The sequence below is a fragment of the Bicyclus anynana genome, chromosome Z (genome assembly GCF_947172395.1).
Source record: "Bicyclus anynana chromosome Z, ilBicAnyn1.1, whole genome shotgun sequence".
Taxonomy (NCBI): Eukaryota; Metazoa; Arthropoda; class Insecta; order Lepidoptera; family Nymphalidae; genus Bicyclus; species Bicyclus anynana.
Window position 1 is genome coordinate 918,775 of NC_069110.1, and position 19,191 is coordinate 937,965.

At 37.4% G+C, this 19,191-nt stretch overlaps 1 protein-coding gene across 3 annotated transcripts in view; it reads right to left on the reverse strand.

The window, feature by feature from the left end:
* LOC112050442 (intermembrane lipid transfer protein VPS13B) overlaps positions 1-19,191 on the reverse strand; it is a 108,295-nt gene that overhangs the window by 65,397 nt on the left and 23,707 nt on the right. For all 3 annotated transcript variants that reach the window (XM_052890491.1, XM_052890489.1, XM_052890488.1), the window contains exons 16-32: positions 17,981-18,100; positions 17,347-17,404; positions 16,260-16,414; positions 15,141-15,217; positions 12,001-12,123; positions 11,325-11,524; positions 10,504-10,607; positions 8,812-9,068; positions 8,122-8,195; positions 7,415-7,436; positions 6,284-6,412; positions 5,306-5,424; positions 4,038-4,144; positions 3,308-3,491; positions 2,919-3,032; positions 2,566-2,629; positions 1,347-1,489 (exon numbers count right to left, since the gene is read on the reverse strand). In XM_052890491.1, the coding sequence (XP_052746451.1) occupies positions 1,347-1,489; positions 2,566-2,629; positions 2,919-3,032; positions 3,308-3,491; positions 4,038-4,144; positions 5,306-5,424; positions 6,284-6,412; positions 7,415-7,436; positions 8,122-8,195; positions 8,812-9,068; positions 10,504-10,607; positions 11,325-11,524; positions 12,001-12,123; positions 15,141-15,217; positions 16,260-16,414; positions 17,347-17,404; positions 17,981-18,100 (2,050 nt within the window). The remainder of the gene's footprint in view (positions 1-1,346; positions 1,490-2,565; positions 2,630-2,918; positions 3,033-3,307; positions 3,492-4,037; positions 4,145-5,305; positions 5,425-6,283; positions 6,413-7,414; positions 7,437-8,121; positions 8,196-8,811; positions 9,069-10,503; positions 10,608-11,324; positions 11,525-12,000; positions 12,124-15,140; positions 15,218-16,259; positions 16,415-17,346; positions 17,405-17,980; positions 18,101-19,191) is intronic.

A 19,191-nucleotide genomic window follows, 5' to 3' on the forward strand; every position in this document is an offset into this window, starting at 1 on the left:
TCTATATTCAACAACGATTTTAAAATAAACGCACACATATCCGAGACGAACGCGTCGAACAAATCGAAGTCAAGGAGGCCTCTATACATCATATATCCATCAGCATAGAGTCGACCAACCCAACCTTACCTCAAGAGCTGCGTCGCTAGACGTTACCCCTCTGTCAAAAGTATATGATCACGATATAACGTGTTTATAAAAACTGTTCCTATAGAATCGATGTTGCATTGTTGTAATCGTTTTCGTCGTGTAAAGAGCTCCCTAAAAATGCCGGTTTGTGGAGTAGTTCGGCATAAAAATAGCAATAACTTCTAGTTTACTAAAAGATGAAAATGAGGTTAATTTGTGAGAATTCTACCTGAATTAAATCAAATTTGTAATAAAAACAATATCTAAAAAGAATCGGTTCTTCTGACGGAACATCAAAACATAATCTGTAGAAAGTAGTGTTTGTTAGTCTGTGTAAAATTTACACGTGCGTGGATTGCGAATCAAATTTATGGTTGTGTGTAGTGTGAGGTTACAGAATATATTTATTGGTGTTAAATATTTTCGATGTGTGAGTTTACGTCGTCCCCCTCAAAAAATTACAAATATTTTTGTTGGTGATTTCCATGCCACCCAGAACCTGATCACGTCATCCAAATTAGTTTAAGACATTTATTTTTCAGGTTTTTTCAGACTATTCGCAGGAAGTGTGCAAGTTTCATGAGATTTCATTATTTACAGAATTCTAAAATTCAGTATGTTCGCCTCATTCAACGCGTTCAGCTCAAAAAGTGTGTGTTCATATAATATAACTGACATTTTGTCACATATACACATTGTGATTGTGTATTCTATGTATGAGTATGTCTGTAAGTAAACGCAAGATGTTATTTTCACACACTCTCACAGACACACAAAACACTAGCACAACAACGCACACATGCACGCACGTCGTAAAGTTAAAGGTAAGTAAAAACCAGATAAAAAATATTAATCTATACGTCTTTCCCTAACTTAGATTTAAACAGCATCGAAGCAATACTTCATACTTATTTACAATACATTCTAAGTAAGTACGTCACTATAGTACCCATGTGCCACTATGCCCTCCCACGTCATCACTCATTCACAAGTTACATTACACATTATTAAAGAATAGAAGAACAACTAAATAACAAATAATCAAAACAAATCTGAAGGAAGCATAATTTTCTTCTCACAATTTGTATTACCTACAGAGAAACTAAATAAAATTATTTATTTATAAACAACTAACTATTTATCTTACTAAATTATTTGTCTTAATTGAGTAAAACTAAAGTTCAAGAAAATGTAAAAGTTTAAAAAGTAATTTGTACCTTGAATCAGTAGGTTTCACTGGACAATACTGATCAGGCATCAGTTCTCGCACATAGTCTACGAAGTGTTCTACAACATCGGGGCGAATCATCATCTCCAATGGCGCCAAAGTCACGTAAACTTCCCACACTGTGTCTACATTCTATTGAAAAAAATTAAACAATATCAAAAACGGTAAACTTATAATATTTTTTTGTATCTGCACGCGGCGGTAGCGATCGAATCTCGTGTAGCAATCTACACGACATCTGTTCGTTACCGCCGCGTGCGAACACTGCACCGGCTGCCGCTGCCTCAGACCAATTATAGAAGGACCTGTATCGCACTCATAGTCACGAACAAAATTGTCTGTGATTTTCTGAGGAAAACGTGCTTAGATTTTGTATATCTTATACTAAACTAGAAGTTTCTGCCCGTTTTTTACACAATTCAATTACACAAAAAGGTATTTTTACGGAGCTCTTTAACCGACAGTTTTTATAATGGCATTAGATCGTTGATCATATACTTTGACAGAAAAGTAAGTTCTAGCGAGGCAGGTCCTATGGTCCTATCCGCGAATGGCAGCGGCAGGCGGCCCAGCGTCCGCACGCGGTGTCGGCGTGCACGGTGACAGTTTGATGTAATGAAATCAGAGAACGCGTCGATGTCAATGGAGCTTTTAAGAGCGCGCAGCGCGTCTATACGATATGGATAAAATTCGAAGCGCAACCGAGACGCCGAATTATGACTTTCACGTGAGTGAAAAGCACGGAGCGATTGACGCGTGACGCAAATTTTATGACGTTAACGCCAAAACCATTTTTACCTAATTGCAAGTAAGTTAAACAACATAAAAAAAGGAAATAGCCATGTTCAAGATATATACCTAATTTTCTATACAAAACAAAAGTTTAAGAAAATAAGTTTGCTTTTCCTGAGATTAAAAGCAAAATGTGAGCAAAACATGTATTTTTCAAAAAAATAAACTATCGAGAAAAGTTTTACAAATTGTGTATTTTGTATAGTCATAACGAAGCTAACATTTTTAAATATCATTTACCCAAATATCAGGCTCCTAACTTTTCCAGAATCTGAGATCCAGAACCATTTGTAACCACCAAATTACATATTGCACACTCTTAAGTTATATTTATTTGCGGTCACATTTATTGTCAGTCGAGAGCCACGTGCAATAAGGAACCAGTAAATTATTTAAATAAATATGATTTTATTTACCGAATTTTGTTCAAGGTGCTTTGGGAGCAGCTCTTCTTTCCATACTTCGGGCAAATTCGATATTCTGGAAAATTAATGTTAATTATGACCACAATAATCTAATAACAAATAGTGTAAGTATGTACTACAAGTTACATCAATATAAAGAAGATGTTAATAATGAGATTAAAGAAGATGTTAATAATGAGATTAAAAAACAACATAAATAAATAAAATAAACATTTCATATTATTATATGAACATTTAAATATAATTCAGTGTTAGAGGTGAAAAAAAAACAAAAGTCTCTATTGGTCGAGCCATTTTCATTTATTGCTAGTGATTTTTATAGATATTATTATTTGTATACTTACTTTGCTTGTGTAACAGTGATAGAAAGAAAACTATTGTCTTCTTTAGAATCAAATGGCTCCCGGACGCTCAGCAAGCCTCCGTGCAACGGTTTGATGAGTAAGCCTTGGCGCTCACTGCAATTCAATTATAAATTGGTTGTTAAATTATTTTTATTCACTGAAATTAAATTTCTCCAACTTGTCTCAAACGGTGAAGGAAAAACATCATTAGGAAACCGGCATACCTGACGATTATCTTGATTCCTCTACGTGTGTGTAGTCTGCCAATACGCATTGGGCCAGCGTGGTGGACTATTGATCTAAGCCCTCTCATTCTAAGAGGAGAATCGTGCCGAATATGTAAAGTGTGAGCCAAATGTGGGTAGTGAATGATGAATGTGTCAACTTACGGTTGCATATTTGTCACTGTGGCTGAAGTTATTTTGAGTTTAAATTGTCTGTGATCAGTCTGCAGATCCACCGTACACATTGTGCCTTCGAGCTGAAAGTCGAGGCTCGCTTCTTGTAACGTGATCATCAGTTCGCAGTGATTTGACACCCATTGGAACCAAAAGAACTTCTTTAATGTTGTTTCTGTAACAAAAGCATTTAACAATTCGATCAGATCCTACTTCCTTACAAATTTGGACAAAATATTGAAAATACTGTAATTAAAATTTTACTAAAATAATGTCTGAAAAAAATTATATATTATCGTTCGAGCCGTCTACATTTCTTGTTGTGACTTGAGTGGAAAAGGGGAGTGTTTGTATACAGTTAAAGGTACCTTTAACCCTACACATATCGTTCACAAGTGCGTGACTCCACTCAAGGTCATTCTCTGCCAGTTTAAGGTCTTATTTTGGTTACAGTTTGATTTGTTAATTAAGTTGTCCTGACAAATGTGAATCATAACCTTTGTTCGATATTGGTTTTCTTATTGTTTGTAAACCACCTCTGACTCTGCTAAAAGTGTACTATAAGATGAAAGAAATGAAAATCTTTAACCCCAACACGAGTGTGATTTCGATCACACATTTTAACTTTCCCTCTCAACGTCCGTGTGCCACCGGATTACATTTTCGTGTACATTGCATCAGATAACAAGGACTCGTACAATTTATGTTACACAGAACTTACCTTTTGCAACAGCAGGCTGGGACTCAAATATGCTTATTAGTTGTTCAGAACGATTCTCGCTTGTTTCGTCTGACAAACTCTGTCTTGCTTCCATATCGGAGACGGATCTAAAATGAATGTCTCTTTACCAAATTGTTTACAAAGTTAAAAAAAATACCTCATGTTAAAGATCTATAAACGTTTTTTACTAAAATTGACGATTTTCTTAATGATAAAGATGACTACCAACACAACACAACAACAAGTATAACAATGAATGAAACAAATATTCAAACATGACGTTTCAAAGTTTCTAAAAGTACCTATATAATTGAAATAAATTAGTTTTGATCTTGATTTTCAGACAACTGAACAAAAGGTAAGAGGAAGGTAGGTAGGTAGGTAGGTACGAGTATATGTAAATAGAGAGACAGTTTTGTTCAAGGCGACAATTTATTGACCATTGTTGAACAAAAAATACTCATGACATATTTTTTAAATTAACTCACATTACTTATGATTATGAAATCCTGTGATCAATAAAGTGTTAAAAGAGACCACATTGCAGCTAGCCATTTATAATCCACAAAATCTTTGAAACTCGCTATATCCTAAAAGGCACTGGTCCAAGTACGAGCGTAGGCTGACAATTTTCAGCTTTTATAAAACGACTAACGGATCCGGTCCGGATGTGGTTACTCTACTACACACACACACACACACAGACACACACACACACACACACACACACACACACACACACACACACACACACACGCACACAGACACGCACACGCACGCACACGCACACACACACACACACACACACACGCACGCACACACGCACGCACGCACGCACGCACTCACGCACGCACGCACGCACGCACGCACGCACGTACGCACGCACGCACTCTAGCACGCACGCACGCACGCACGCACGCACGCACGCACGCACGCACGCACGCACGCACGCACGCACGCACGCACGCACGCACGCACGCACGCACGCACGCACGCACGCATTTGTATAGCTACCGTGTAAAGCGGTATAATAGGGATGATGACAGTTTTATGAATTGTATACAAATTAGGAGTATGCTAATAGTAAAGTAATTTTGTACAATTTTAGAAATATCCAGACAAAAGGCTTTTTATGTTTAACTTAGTTAACATTGACCTTATTTACCCGAATGTATCATAACAATCAATATATTCAAACCTAGTCATCATCCCTATTTCGTCTTTTCACGATTTTAAATAGTTTCAGAGAAAGTGTGCTCAAGTATTACCTTGCGAGAGATCCACGCGATGAGTTGGTGGGGAACCCCTGCTTCGGTATGACGGGAGGACGGGTTAACAACTTTATGATATGCGCGAAGCCGTGTATCGCTTCGGTCACTCTGACTACCTGTAAACGAATTCATGACATATTGGATGGGCATGGGATGGGTTACTGCGCGGCAGTTTATGATATACTGTAAATATTTTATGTGTTTATAGTCACAGTTGGCGTAACAAGTAGCCAACCCTATCTTAACATATAAATTCGAAAGGTCATTCATCACGAAATCTCAAAAAACGCTTGACATACAAAGATGAAATTTGGCAGACAAGTAGTTTATAGATAGTAGACGTCTGCTAAGAACGGATTTTGCGACAAGGCCGGATTAAGGAGGTCTAAAATCGGACGAAGTCACGGGCGTCCGCTAGTTTAAATATATGTAAAGGCCTTTTCACTATTTTTAGCAGACTCAAAAGTGATTATAAAAATAAGAAAACTAATGTCGAACAAAGGTTATGATTCACAACATTTGTCAGGACAACTTAATTAACAAATAAAAACTTTAACCAAAATGAGACTCTAGACTGGCAGAGAGTGACCTTGAGTGAAGTCACTCACTTGTAAACGTTAAAACGTGTGTGTGTAGGGTTAAAGGATCCTTTGACTATTAACAAACACTCCCCTTTTCCACTCAAGTCACTCTCCCCGCCTATCCCAAGTAACCCATAAAGAATTACACAACAAGAGATGTGGACGGCTCGAACACCACGAGCACATTGTAGGCGTCCGCACCGCAAGTCGATGTAACGCGGCGATAACACAATTTTATATTAATATCAACCTGTGATATACACCAGTAAGCATGAAATGACAATTGTTACATAAAATCTCAATTTCGTATATTTTAACTAGCATAGTCAAAGATATTGAATAAGCCTGCAGGTGAATTGGTGTTTTTGAAGGACATGAAATGGGCGTCGGTTACCTGATCCCGGTCCACACACATCAAGAATGGTGTCGAGTCAGCGTACACGTTGACGCCCACGGACACAGGTGGCCCTTGAGTCGTCGTGGTCTGGTAGCCGGGGAACTGAGTCGAGAGACGTTCTTGCGTCTGTAACGAGACAAAGTGTTCAACAAATAACGAAACATCACATCTTATAAATACAGGGTGCTCGGGAGTATTTCCCATAACTCTAGGGTTATATTCTCTAAGGAAAATTAATTTAAAACGTGTAAGGAACATGTGTTCTAAAATTAATAGTTTAGGAGTAAATAATATTTCTTTTGTAAATAGATCTTACATTGTGTTCCTCAAATCGCATTCTTATATTATGACATAATCAAACTATTCATTGATAAATATCATGAAGTAGCTCACTAGTGAAGTGCGGAGTGCCAGTTGCAATATCTCGTTGATATCGACAGACTTACCACTTTGATTAAGCATTTTAAAATGCAGAAGATGAGTCTAGTTGCTATTTTTACCTGTCTGCAAGAAGGGTTATGTTTTCGCGCGTATCTTGTATGTATGTAATATTCTTTACTACCTCATATCATTCAAAACGGATTTACGTAATTAAGGTATCGTTCGATTTGTCTGAATAAACCAAGTGTTCTTAGATAAGTGAATTTAAATAAAAACAACCCGACGACTGCGAGACGCGACTCGAGATGAAAAAAAAAATATTTTCGAATATTGCGATATGGGTAACAATTTCAAAGGCCCATCGAGAGGATTTCAAATAGGTATATCACGGACATATTAAAAAAATACATGTAGAAAAACCTTATTTCTTGATGTGTAGGTTCGAGCAGGTTATATAGTCGGGTTTTTATTTTTTAAATTATGACGAAACATTACAAGATTTTTATTAAAACATTCACAAAGAGCAACTGCCCGCCCATATACATTGAACATCGAGTATTTACAACTAGATGGTGATATATGTTTCTAAAAGCTTCAAAAACGAGTGTGTTGTATTTGCCTTGTAGTATGCAGTATTAGTTGAATAGACCCACAATCGCTGTCTAAATTCTTTAGAGAAAGACAAGATATGATTTAATTATGATAAAATATATTATTCAATAGTATCACAGAAGTCACAAAACTTACCATTGGAGTTGATTCCTTTCGCCTGGAAAAAAATACAAAAAATTAAAACGTTAATATTATTTGTTTTATTTTTTGAAATTCCACCCTTAGAAGGTTAACATTATCTAAAACTGGTATATCAATCAAATGTAAAATAAATCTTGAATCAATAATTCAGAAAGAAGCAAACATTCATTATGTTTTAAATATTACGTTTTTCACTTATTCCCTTAAGTCCATTTACTCAGCCATTTCTCAACTTATTTAATTTTTTTATATCTCGTTAGATAGCTTATAAAGCATTATTTAAAATGCTATGCTGATAAAGTTGCTAGGTATTTTTTTGAAATGAATTTACATTTAGTCACATTTTGAAATTAATAGATTATCTGAGTCATAATTCAGAAACACTACGTCGTTTATGTTCTTTTGTATTATTGTTATGAAATAGGTTATTATCAGCCTAAAAACACCAAAAACATCCAAATAGACATCCACAACAACTAAATAGAAAGTTTTACTTTATAATCCACCTCAAAGTAGAGGAACTCAAATATCTTAAAAAATTAGAAAAGCTTTTTTTGGAAATCGGTACACTTTTGCCCCATATAACCTAATTCAATTTGATAACTGATGATCACCACTTAAAGGGATCGCTATACGTTTCCAGTGACCGGTATAAATATTCCTTATTCAAATCAAAATTCATAATGTATTATTATACTCACTTAATGGGGCCCCGGATAAAGTCTTTTAGAGATGTTGGTTTGAAATCAATTCCACTTGTGAAGTATTTAGTTTTCTGAAACAATGTACCAGTTAGGGAAATGTTGTTAGTTTAAATATTAGTTTTAAAATTAAATATATTTTTCAGAGTGACTTAGAGAATTCTGACGGGAGCGAAGTACCTAATTGTACCATACCGCAACAACACACACTTGCGCTGACGAAATCGCGAGCATTGGATATGTTTGCGCCAAAAGGCAATCTTTATCCCTTTCCAACGCCTTCAGTAATCCTATCTATGTCCTGTTCCCGCACCTACTGTAATCGACCCCTGCTCTTCATCGCTCGCTAATAAGAAAGGACGGTCAATAAATAAAAGCACGTACGCGCACGCGTTAGGATTTTTTTTTATCCGCTTCTAATACCACGCTGCTCCTGGTCTTCCCGGATTATATAAAAGCAGTGAAAGTGTAGTGAAAGCATTTCGCCCAGAAAGCTATCAGCAAAGTTTTACTCGCTTATATAAGAGTATAAGATATTGCATGCGAGCAGATAAACTATACCAGATACCAAGTCAAATGCGCACGCACATTTGCAACGTTGCATGATTCGGTTGCGCGTGTGCGTGCGCGTGTGCATGTGTGTGTGAGTATGTGAGTGTTTTTTTTTTAATTTTTTATGACTGCACTCACCTCGTCCTCACGCGGTGGCTCAGGTTGCTTCTCAGCTTTTGTGATGTGTCTTATTTGTATGGTCTTCATGGCCATAGTCAGCGCGACAGTTGTGGAGACCTCCGGAAATACTATGCTGGGAAACAACACCGCCGCTGTGGACTTTTTCGACCGCGATTTGGAACTGGTGAGTTTATCTTTGGCGCCCCGCTCCACGAACCATGTGTAACACTCCACTTTACACACACGAAGCTTCCACGGGAACGAGTCGTCCATCACTGAGGATTTCAAAATACGTACTTAAGTAAATACTACTAATATATAAAAACAGCAAAATACTGTAGCTAATTGCAAGCAAAATACGTTAGATCTGCTGTTTAGTAATATTGATTTTTGTGTGACACACTGCGATAGTCCTCTAGTCCCAGAAGATGTATATCACCCATGTCTCCAGTTTAATCTAGGGAATTTGCGGTTTTGCTATAATCGTCAAAAACCAATCAGAAAACCTAATTTTTTTAATAGAAAAACCTACTGAATTTCAAATGAAATTTGAAAGAAAGACCTGGACAACTTCGTTTAGGCCACTTTTACATCCGGGAAAAATTCATGGTTCACGCCATGCGGGTTGGTATTTGTGTAAAACTGAAATTCACGCGGACCAAGTCGCGTGCGTCCTCTATTACATTATATCTTGTACTAGCGCTAAGCTCACGCAACTGTCCTACCATGGACTATATTCTATAAGTGATAAGTGTTGGAAGTGTTGGATATGTTCTTAAATTTTGCATTTCAGCCAAATCGCTTCAGTAGCCGCAGCGTTAAAAAGGAACAAACATACACACACACAAACTTTCGCCTTTATAATATATGTGAGATAGCCGACCCGGTCATGGTTCGCTTTTACTTATGTGCACTTCTTCCCTACCCCTACCTAAACCTACCCAAACCTACTGTACCCCTACTTATACCCTACCCCACCCGCAAACCCTAACCCTACCCTACCCCTTTCTTATCTCTACCCTACCCATACCCTAACCCTACACTTCCCTACTCTACCTCTACCCTACTTCTATATTCTACCCTACCCCTTCCCTATCGTACCCCTTTACCCTGGTGCGTGGTGCGATGAAATTTCTATGCTAATATGAAAAATAGGTATTATCATAGACTATTGTTGATCCCCATATTCACACGGCAACGAAAACTATGTAATTGAAACCGCGGGACGTCATATAGCGGCATTTCTGCGTCTTTTAGAAATTTTGTATTATCTTCGAAACTATGTAACTAATTAACATACTTTAAAGCGCAAATCTTATCTCCTTAATATCCTTGTAATTATGAAATAATTTATTTTGATAAGGATTTAAGTTTAGTTGTATAAATAATGACGTAAACCTAAGTATACAAAATTAATAATTTTTAAAACATAAAAGGTACTATATCTGCTAATATATATAAGATAGATATATGGTAATATGGTAGATATATGGTACATACAGTTTCGACCTGTATGACTATAACTGTAATAACTCTGCTAATATATATGATACCAATATAAAATATTCGATAACGTAGCATTCTACTGGTGAAAGAATTTTTGAAATCGGATCAGTAGTTCCAAATATTACCCCCTTGCAAAGAATGTTACAAACTTACAAAATTTTAATATGAAAATAATTCGCTAAAATCATTTGAGATTCAACTTACCGTCTTGTTCGCGTAGGTTTTTAAATACATTCGGCTTCTCGACGATGACAGTTGACCAGAGATGTTGCATTCTGGGATCGGAACTAAGGACTATTTGGCTGACGCTAGAACAAAAATTTATATGTATTATAACATTTGCATATAGAACTAAACTACCAATAAATAGCCTACAACTTCCCTGCACTAGTTTTATAAAAAATGACAAACATATGTGTCAATTTAGCACACTTACCAAGTTAATCCGCATGGGTTATAGGTATCTCTTGGCGCGTATCTTAGACACACTGAGATAAACGTGTGAAAAAAATTAACTTAGCTGGTGGGAGGCTTCGGCCGTGGCTAGTTACCACCTTACCGTCAAAGACGTACCGCCAAGCGATTTAGCGTTCCGGTACGACGCCGTGTAGAAACCGAAAGGAGTGTGGATTTTCATCCTCCTCCTGACAAGTTAGCCCGCTTCCATCATAGATTGCATCATCACTTACCATCAGGTGAAATTGTAGTCAAGGGCTAACTTGTAAAAATAAAAAATAAATAAAAAAAAACCCCACTTTACATGTAGGAAATCAGCGCTGTGCAGTTGCCATGTCGCAGGGCAAAAAGTAATTACTTTTATTTTTTTTATTTTACTATTGTATTTTTGTCTTTTTTAGTATTGAAGATTTTTTAGTTTCTTAGTAGAATTGTATTGTATTTTGATTAAATTTAAATTGAAATGTTCTACTAGTAATAAGAATGGCAATAAAGATTTTTATTATTATTATTTATTATTAACTATAAGAGTTCTTTCTGGACCTTAAAAGATCCTTTTGTATTAATACCATAAAATGACGGGGCGGCCACCCCTCAGGGCGAAGCGCGCCATGGCGCTGTAGATGGTGTCGCAGTCGACGGCGGACACGGTGGCGTTGGGTATGTACAGGCGCAGCGAGCCCACGGTCAGCCGCAGCAGCAGGCGGCTGAGGCGGTCCTGCAGCTGCAGCAGCTGCGCGTCGCTGAGCCAGCACTGCGCGCTCTGCGGCTGGACCGGCAACACAGACCATTGGTTCATCTACTGCTATTTGGATGATGACAATTTTGAAATCTATACTAATATTATAAAGCTGAAGAGTTTGTTCGTTTGTTTGTTTGATTGAACGCGCTAATCTCAGGAACTACTGGTCCGATTTGAAAATTTCTTTCAGTGTTAGACAGCCCATTAGCAGCCAGGTGGTAAGCGGCGCCGCAAACGCGGCAAACGCGCCCGAGTGCAGCCACCTGCATCGCCAATAGTACCTCCCTCCGGACCTCAACAAACCATCAGGCGGATGCCACGGACAGTGTTCCATCAAAGATATATGCATTGTTGATACTGACTCGGTGCGTGCAGCGTGCGTCGTTCTCTTGCGCTGCGACGTCGTGCGTCAAGGCAACATACAATGCGTTGCACAATGCAACGTATGCACTAAGGAGGCATCGCCCTATCCTGCGTAAAGTCGTCAAAGCGTGATCACTAACCGTCTGCTGTGTCTGCCTGCCGTCCCTCCGCTCGTCGGGCTCGCTGCCCGAGTCCAAGCTGCGCGGTCTCACGTGCACCGGCTCGGAGTGCGAGCCCGAGCGATGCGAGCGCCCAATCGAAGACTGAAATAGTAGATTGTTATCATAGATCTCTTATAATAAAAGGACGCATCAATCATGTAGAAAATTTCACTTTAAAACTAGCCAATTTTGCATTGACAGTTTTAGAATTAATGGTAAAGAAATATATACCTAGAGCAAATTCAACCTTAAGAATTGAGTTTAAGGTTGAATTTGCAAATGCGACTACTTGAATTGAGTGCCAAGAAGTTGTGTTTGGCACTCATTGAGTGGGTACGCTTTTTGGTCGCTAATTATGAATCCACTTTTTAATAGGATGATTTTTATGCAATGTTTTCAGTTAAATTCTTAGACTGAATTTGGAAAGTAAATGTTGTTACACCACTCTTAGAGCACGCTAAGTCGTCGATCTGTCGTTCGTTGTCTAGTGAGCAAGATTGGCAGAGATATGGGCAAATGCTGAGGAAAGAAGAAAGACAACAAGAGGAAAATCAAAATACATAAAATAAGTAGAGTTGGCATGAAGAAATGCGAAGTCAAAAGGAGGTCGTTTAGTCCGTGCGAATCGGACACGCCCTGCCCAGATTAGCAGAAGTCCAGAATGGATTTTAAATTTTATAATTTTAAATAAAAATGTCGTCGCTCCAGGTCATTTTTGCAGTGGGCCGATAAATATAGGCTGATGACGATTATGATGCAAGATGCTGAAGTTATCATTTACTAGCGGAGGTCCACCATTAGTCCTCCTTAATCTGGCCCCGTCGCATAATCCGTTCTTAGCATCGTTACACATCAAACAGAAAATAATTGAGTCTGAGAACAAGATACAAACCACCTGGAATATAATTAATAGAGAATCAGGAAAAATCAAACCGCGGGATATCAGTTTTGAATTAATTGTCAATGATAAAAAGGTAAACACTGATATCGAGGTTGTTAATGCCTTTGAAGATTTTTTCCAGAATGTTCCTATCTTGTTAACTGATTCACTAGATTCGTCTGCTACGGAAGCCCAGAGACTATTAAGAGGCAATGTTAAAGAGTGCAACGTTCTTTTTGAATTTCACCACATAACTGTATCAGACATTAAAAAATCTTTCAATTTATTAAAATTAAAAAGAACCGGAGATCTGTGGGGCATGTCAGTGAAAGTAATATCTAATATAATTGATGTCATTGCTCCCCACTTAGCCATTTTTTTTAATGAATGTGTGGACTTAGGTATTTTTCCGAACCTAATGAAGCATGGCAAATTGATACCACTTTTTAAATCAGGAGACAAATCAGATCTTAATAATTATAGACCGATTACAATATTGCCAACACTTAGCAAGGTCTTTGAAAAAATCATATTAAATCAACTTTTATGTCATTTTAATTTAAATAACTTGTTTCATCCTGAACAGTATGGTTTTACAAAAGGTCGCAATACAACTGATGCAGGGGCTAAACTTTTAAAACATATTTATGAAGCATGGGAAGGTTCTAAGAATGCTATTGGTGTGTTCTGTGATCTGTCCAAGGCGTTCGATTGTGTTGACCATAACACCCTTCTACTCAAGTTAAGCCACTATGGCATCAAAAGTGTTGCACTCGATCTCATTGCCTCTTATCTCAGTGATAGAACACAAAAGGTATGCATAAATGATATGAAGTCGCACGGTTCCACTACCATAATGGGCGTCCCACAGGGTTCAATTCTGGGTCCTTTTCTATTTTTAGTGTACATAAACGATTTACCATACCATGTCAGCGGCATATGTGAGATTGTACTGTTTGCTGATGACACATCCTTAATTATTAAGTCCGACAGAAATAAAGATAACTCTGACGACGTAAACCGTGCCATATCGCATGTGTCGCATTGGTTCACTGCAAATATCTACTTTTGAATGCCAAGAAAACTAAATGTATTGAGTTTCCATTGCCAAATGTTATAAAATTAGATAAGTCTATAATGATCGATGGTGAAACACTGGAAATGGAGAGTTCCACAGTTTTCCTGGGAGTGACCTTGGATTGTAAACTTCAGTGGGGTGCTCATATAGAAAAACTGTCTGGTAAACTTAGCTCAGCGGCATTTGCCGTGAGAAAAATAAGACAGTTTACTGATGTTGATACAGCTAGGCTTGTTTATTTTGCGTACTTTCACAGCGTAATGTCTTACGGTATTTTATTGTGGGGCAAGGCTGCCGATATACAATCTATATTTGTACTTCAAAAAAGAGCAATTCGAGCAATATATCAATTAAAATCACGCGAGTCCCTTCGTCAAAAGTTTAAAGAAATAGGTATACTAACAGTAGCCTGTCAATATATATATAACAGTATAGTATATGTAAGACAAAATATTAATTTGTACAAACGAAAAGGAGATTTAAACCCACGTCCTACTAGACACGGGCATAAGTTAGTTATTGCTGCATATCGTCTCCAAAGAGTAAAAAAATCTTTTGTAGGTTTGGGTGTACTCTTCTATAATAAGATCCCCAAGACTGTGATGGACCTGCCAATGCATAGCTTTAAGCAATGTGTTAAAAAACATTTACTTAGTCGAGGGTACTACAACATTGATGAGTTCCTTAATGATAAAGATGCTTGGAGGCCGTTGGATCAGCTTCCACCTTCACACAGAAAGTAAAACTATAAGAAATGTAAACAGTAATTGTTATCAATTGTAAATTAAAATACTGTATGACTTTTTCAAAAGAGCAACTGTTGAGTTTCTTGCCGGTATCTTCTCAGCAGAACCTGCCTTCCGAACCGGTGGTAGAATCTTTACAAATAGTCAACTGACGTGTCAAAAGTGCTTGTAAACTGAGACTACTTGAAATAAATGATTTTTGATTTGATTTGATTAGCAGATGTCTACTAACTATAAACTACGTCGCTGCCAAATTTCAACTTTGTACGTCAAGCGGTTTTCAAGATTTCGTAATGACCTAACGCTTTTATATTTTTTTATATATTTAAATCGATTTATAATGGGTTTCAATGAATTCCAACATTAGAAAAATAAATGACAAATAATAATATAAGTGAAATATAGTCTCGCATACCGGTGGTGTCCCCCGTTGCCGTAACAGGTACTGTGAAGAAGACTTAGTTCGCGCACCCGGAATGTGGAAGTCTGAATCTGTGACAATAAACGACACATATGTCAGCAACAGTAAACAAGTTATGAAAACCCCTACCGTGCAACCGTTGCATAATCTATTTTTTTCTACTGCCATTCCGTAATTTACTCAATGCAAAACTATAACACAATGCTATTCGTTTCTTCAAGTATTGATCATTAATAAACACCCAGAATTACGGAACTTACTGAACTAAAATTGTATATGTACTCGTAAAATTATAACTTTATACCAAAAACCTTAAACGGAATTCTTTATAAAACAGATAAAGCACTAAGTTTATGTTTCTTATGTTTTCAAAGCGATTATCGTTGCGCCACAAATCAAAAGTTGCAAACGCGCAATTTTGTGTCATAGAGAATATCTGTCAATAGTATGGCAGGTACCTATATACAGGATGTCCTGTAATTAATGAATAGATCGCAAATGGTAGATAATAATAATAATAATATACTCGTTTATTTCCAATGCAAAAATAACATAAATAATATATACAATTGTTAAACATAAACACTAACATGATTTTTAAAATAGATAAACATTACTCCGAATTAACTGATTAACGATTTTCTAGTGGTACAATAGTCACATGTCCAGCTATACCAAAAAAGCAGACGGCCATGCTTCAAAGTGCTTTTCGCACGATTTTTTTATTGGGTTTTGCCCATTTTGGAACACCCAAACTGTTGATTGTTGCTTAGTTTTGTATATTGAATACTTTAAAAGATATTTTACATCTATAGATGATAACTAATTGTCCTTTCATATTGAATAATTCCACCGCTGTCACCATCTAGTGAAACACACGTTAGCTGATTCAATACTGACATTTATTGTACTACCTTCTGATGTAAATAATAAAATACACCCATTAAATATATATTTCATTCTGTTATTTAGTATTTGTTAGAGATACACGATCTGTTTAAATTTATACTGTCTAACTATCACGGTTCATGTGAAAGACTGACGTATGGACGAACGGACAGCGGGTTTGTAATAGAACTTCATTTAATAACGTGCTAGTGTTTCTGAGCTCACCAGTAGGTACGACGAGTCGCGGCTGGTAGTCCAGGAACTCCGCGAGCAGCGTGTCCAGACTGCATGCCGAGGGTTCCACGATCGCGGTTACGTATTCTAACATAGAGGACATAGGGGCGGCGTGGTTAAACTGCACGCCGAATTTGAGAAAATACCTGGAAAAATAAAAAAACAGTTTGTTCAGACCACAGAATATGGAAAACGCTAAAGCTAATTTTAGCATACCGCAAGTCGTTGTAACACGGCGATAACACTAACGCTTAAGCGATTGAAGTATAAAGATGGCGAAGCCCGGGATCCTCGTGTAAGACGCGTACGCTTAATTGTTTGTATCGTAAGAAAATAGACTAACAACGGTTCCACTCAATGAGCGTTCGTTAGCATTATTGCAACGTTGCTAAGCACTAATGTAGTAAAATGCTATCTAAAATTTACTCTGTGTGACCTCTATTATAGTCTATTTTCTTTTATTACAAAATATAACTTGGTCACCCTAAGGATTCTTGGACAACTATTCAAATTACTTTTAGATGATTAGGTGGTATATCAACTATTTGCGTTTTATCCATTATTTACGGGACACCCTGTATATGAGAAACTTAAAAATACTAACGATTAGTAGCGCCATCTCTCGTGTCGGACTTGCTTACTTTACAAGCTCCAACTAGTTCGTTCACAATTATGGCGTTAGAAGACTAAACGAATTTGTCACTGGGCGTACTTACTACTACTACGCGCTACTCGATTACACTTTTATAACACATGCCTACCAGTAATCAATGATCTAACGCATTTATACAAACTTCATGTTTATAGTATTTTTCAAAATAATTCATGACTTTACTTGAAAGGAAACACACAAAATTTGAGCTACTGCTAAAACAAACAGTCCGGGATCCGTAGAACACTGTTTACAACTATCATCAACTTAATATTTCGTGAGTAGCTCCGTTTTTTATATTTGTAAACAACGTTCTACGAATCTCTGACTAAAAGTATTTGTTTGTGACCAATGACCATACTAAATATTTTGTCCCTAGACCCATGGATCAATAGAAAAAGAAAATAAAATTAAAAAATCGCTTACCCTACTGAAGAAGACTCCGGTCCTGAGAAGAGCCACGCCTGTCTGACTTCGCCTCCACCTATAAATACATACACTGATTTAGATTTTCAAAAATATACTAAATATACATTATATTAAGTAGCTGGACACGCTTAGCAACGGCACCTTTTTATTTATTTTTAAAAAGAAAATTTAATTCACCTTTAAGCGAACCCCCGGTTCGCGAATCCGACTCGCCCTTGGACGTTTTTTTTTTTATTGATTGCCTGATTAGGTGAAAAATAAGACTAAAAAGCACACGTATCCTATTCTTGTTGAATAATTAATAAAACCCTGACACACACAAAAAAATAGGTGCAGAAATATTTCAATGCCTATACCACCAGCTAAATTTACATTTCTATATCGGTAAGATTGTCAAACTACTAAAATCCTCTCTAGACTAATATTTTAAAGAAGAAATTTTTTTTTAAATATATTTTTTATTTGTAGCGAAATAGACTCTGAAACTACTGGACCCAATAATTAAGCTATGGTAAACTACTTTATCTGGGAGTAACATAGGCTGCATATTATCCCCGTATTCCCACGGGAACGGGAAGTATGCTGGTGGAACTGGAATGAATGGATGAACTTAAACTGAATTTTGACTTACTCGGCGAGTGCAGTGCAGTCGCTTTCACAGTTTTCGAGAATATGTAATGTGCGTAGGTATCTGTGGAGACTGCCCAGAAATACATGAACTCCTCCAATGTTACATCTATTGCTACTAAATCTGAAAAAGGAGGGAACATATCTTAAAATTGGTTTGTACAGCACAGCCTACGTCCTATTTGGGATATGAAAAGATCGCGATGAACATTTACTTTCACATCTCGACGCGCTCGCCTTTGCACGGAGGTGCGCATATCGGCGCCTTCTACTACCCTCTTCGTCTCCTCGGAGCGCATTGGTGCCAGTGACGGGCCTACGGGGGACGATCGGAATCTCCTGAATAGTAGTGTCGTTATGTAAGAAGGACGAAGAATAAAGAATTTGTAGGGACTCAAGAAGGCGGCCCGGGAACACGCGAAGAGCAAGTAAGTGCTCCCCCACTGATTCGGCCCGAATGACTGCGAAGTCGGATGGGCCACGGGAGGTAGTGGGCTGTCCCTACCCTCTTCTTTTTCTCTCTGCTGCTTCGAGTTCAAGCCGATTGCGTTTTCACAAAAAGAGATAACTTAAGACAATCCTTATTCGCTGTCGAGCATATAATAGGCTAGTTGATACTTTTTTTTTAATGGTCTTAAATTGATCGTTATCGTTCTACTAGTCCTACTAATAAACGCGAAAGTTTGTATGGATGTTTGTTTTTTTTTTTAAAGAATATTTGTTTTTTTAAATATGACCAATATTCCCATTCCCCTCCAACTAGTCGGGAAACACTATGTTAGGAGTGGGTACGACAATAGACCAACGGGGCGGGCATCGAACTACTACCCCTCGGTGATGAGTCCGACCGCTCTCACCGTTGAGCTATTGAGGCTTCTTGTTTGAATGTGTGTTACTCTTTGACGCTATTCGGCTGAAATTTGGAATAGAAATAGATTTTATTCTGGATTACCATGGCTTTTTTTCATCCCGGGAAAGTCCATGGTTCCCGAGGGATTTGTGAAAAACTAAATTTCAAGTGGACGAAGTCGCGGGCGTCCGCTAGGTGAAAATAAATTTATAATTATTTTTTTTTAACTACCGGACGCTATCATATATTATTTGAGATGTGATTACATGAAAATTTTAATCGGCGATGATGGTCTTTATTTCAACTGTTTCATGGCGAAACTAATCCAAACGGAGCGTTTGACAAAAATATTAGTTGTAAATGTA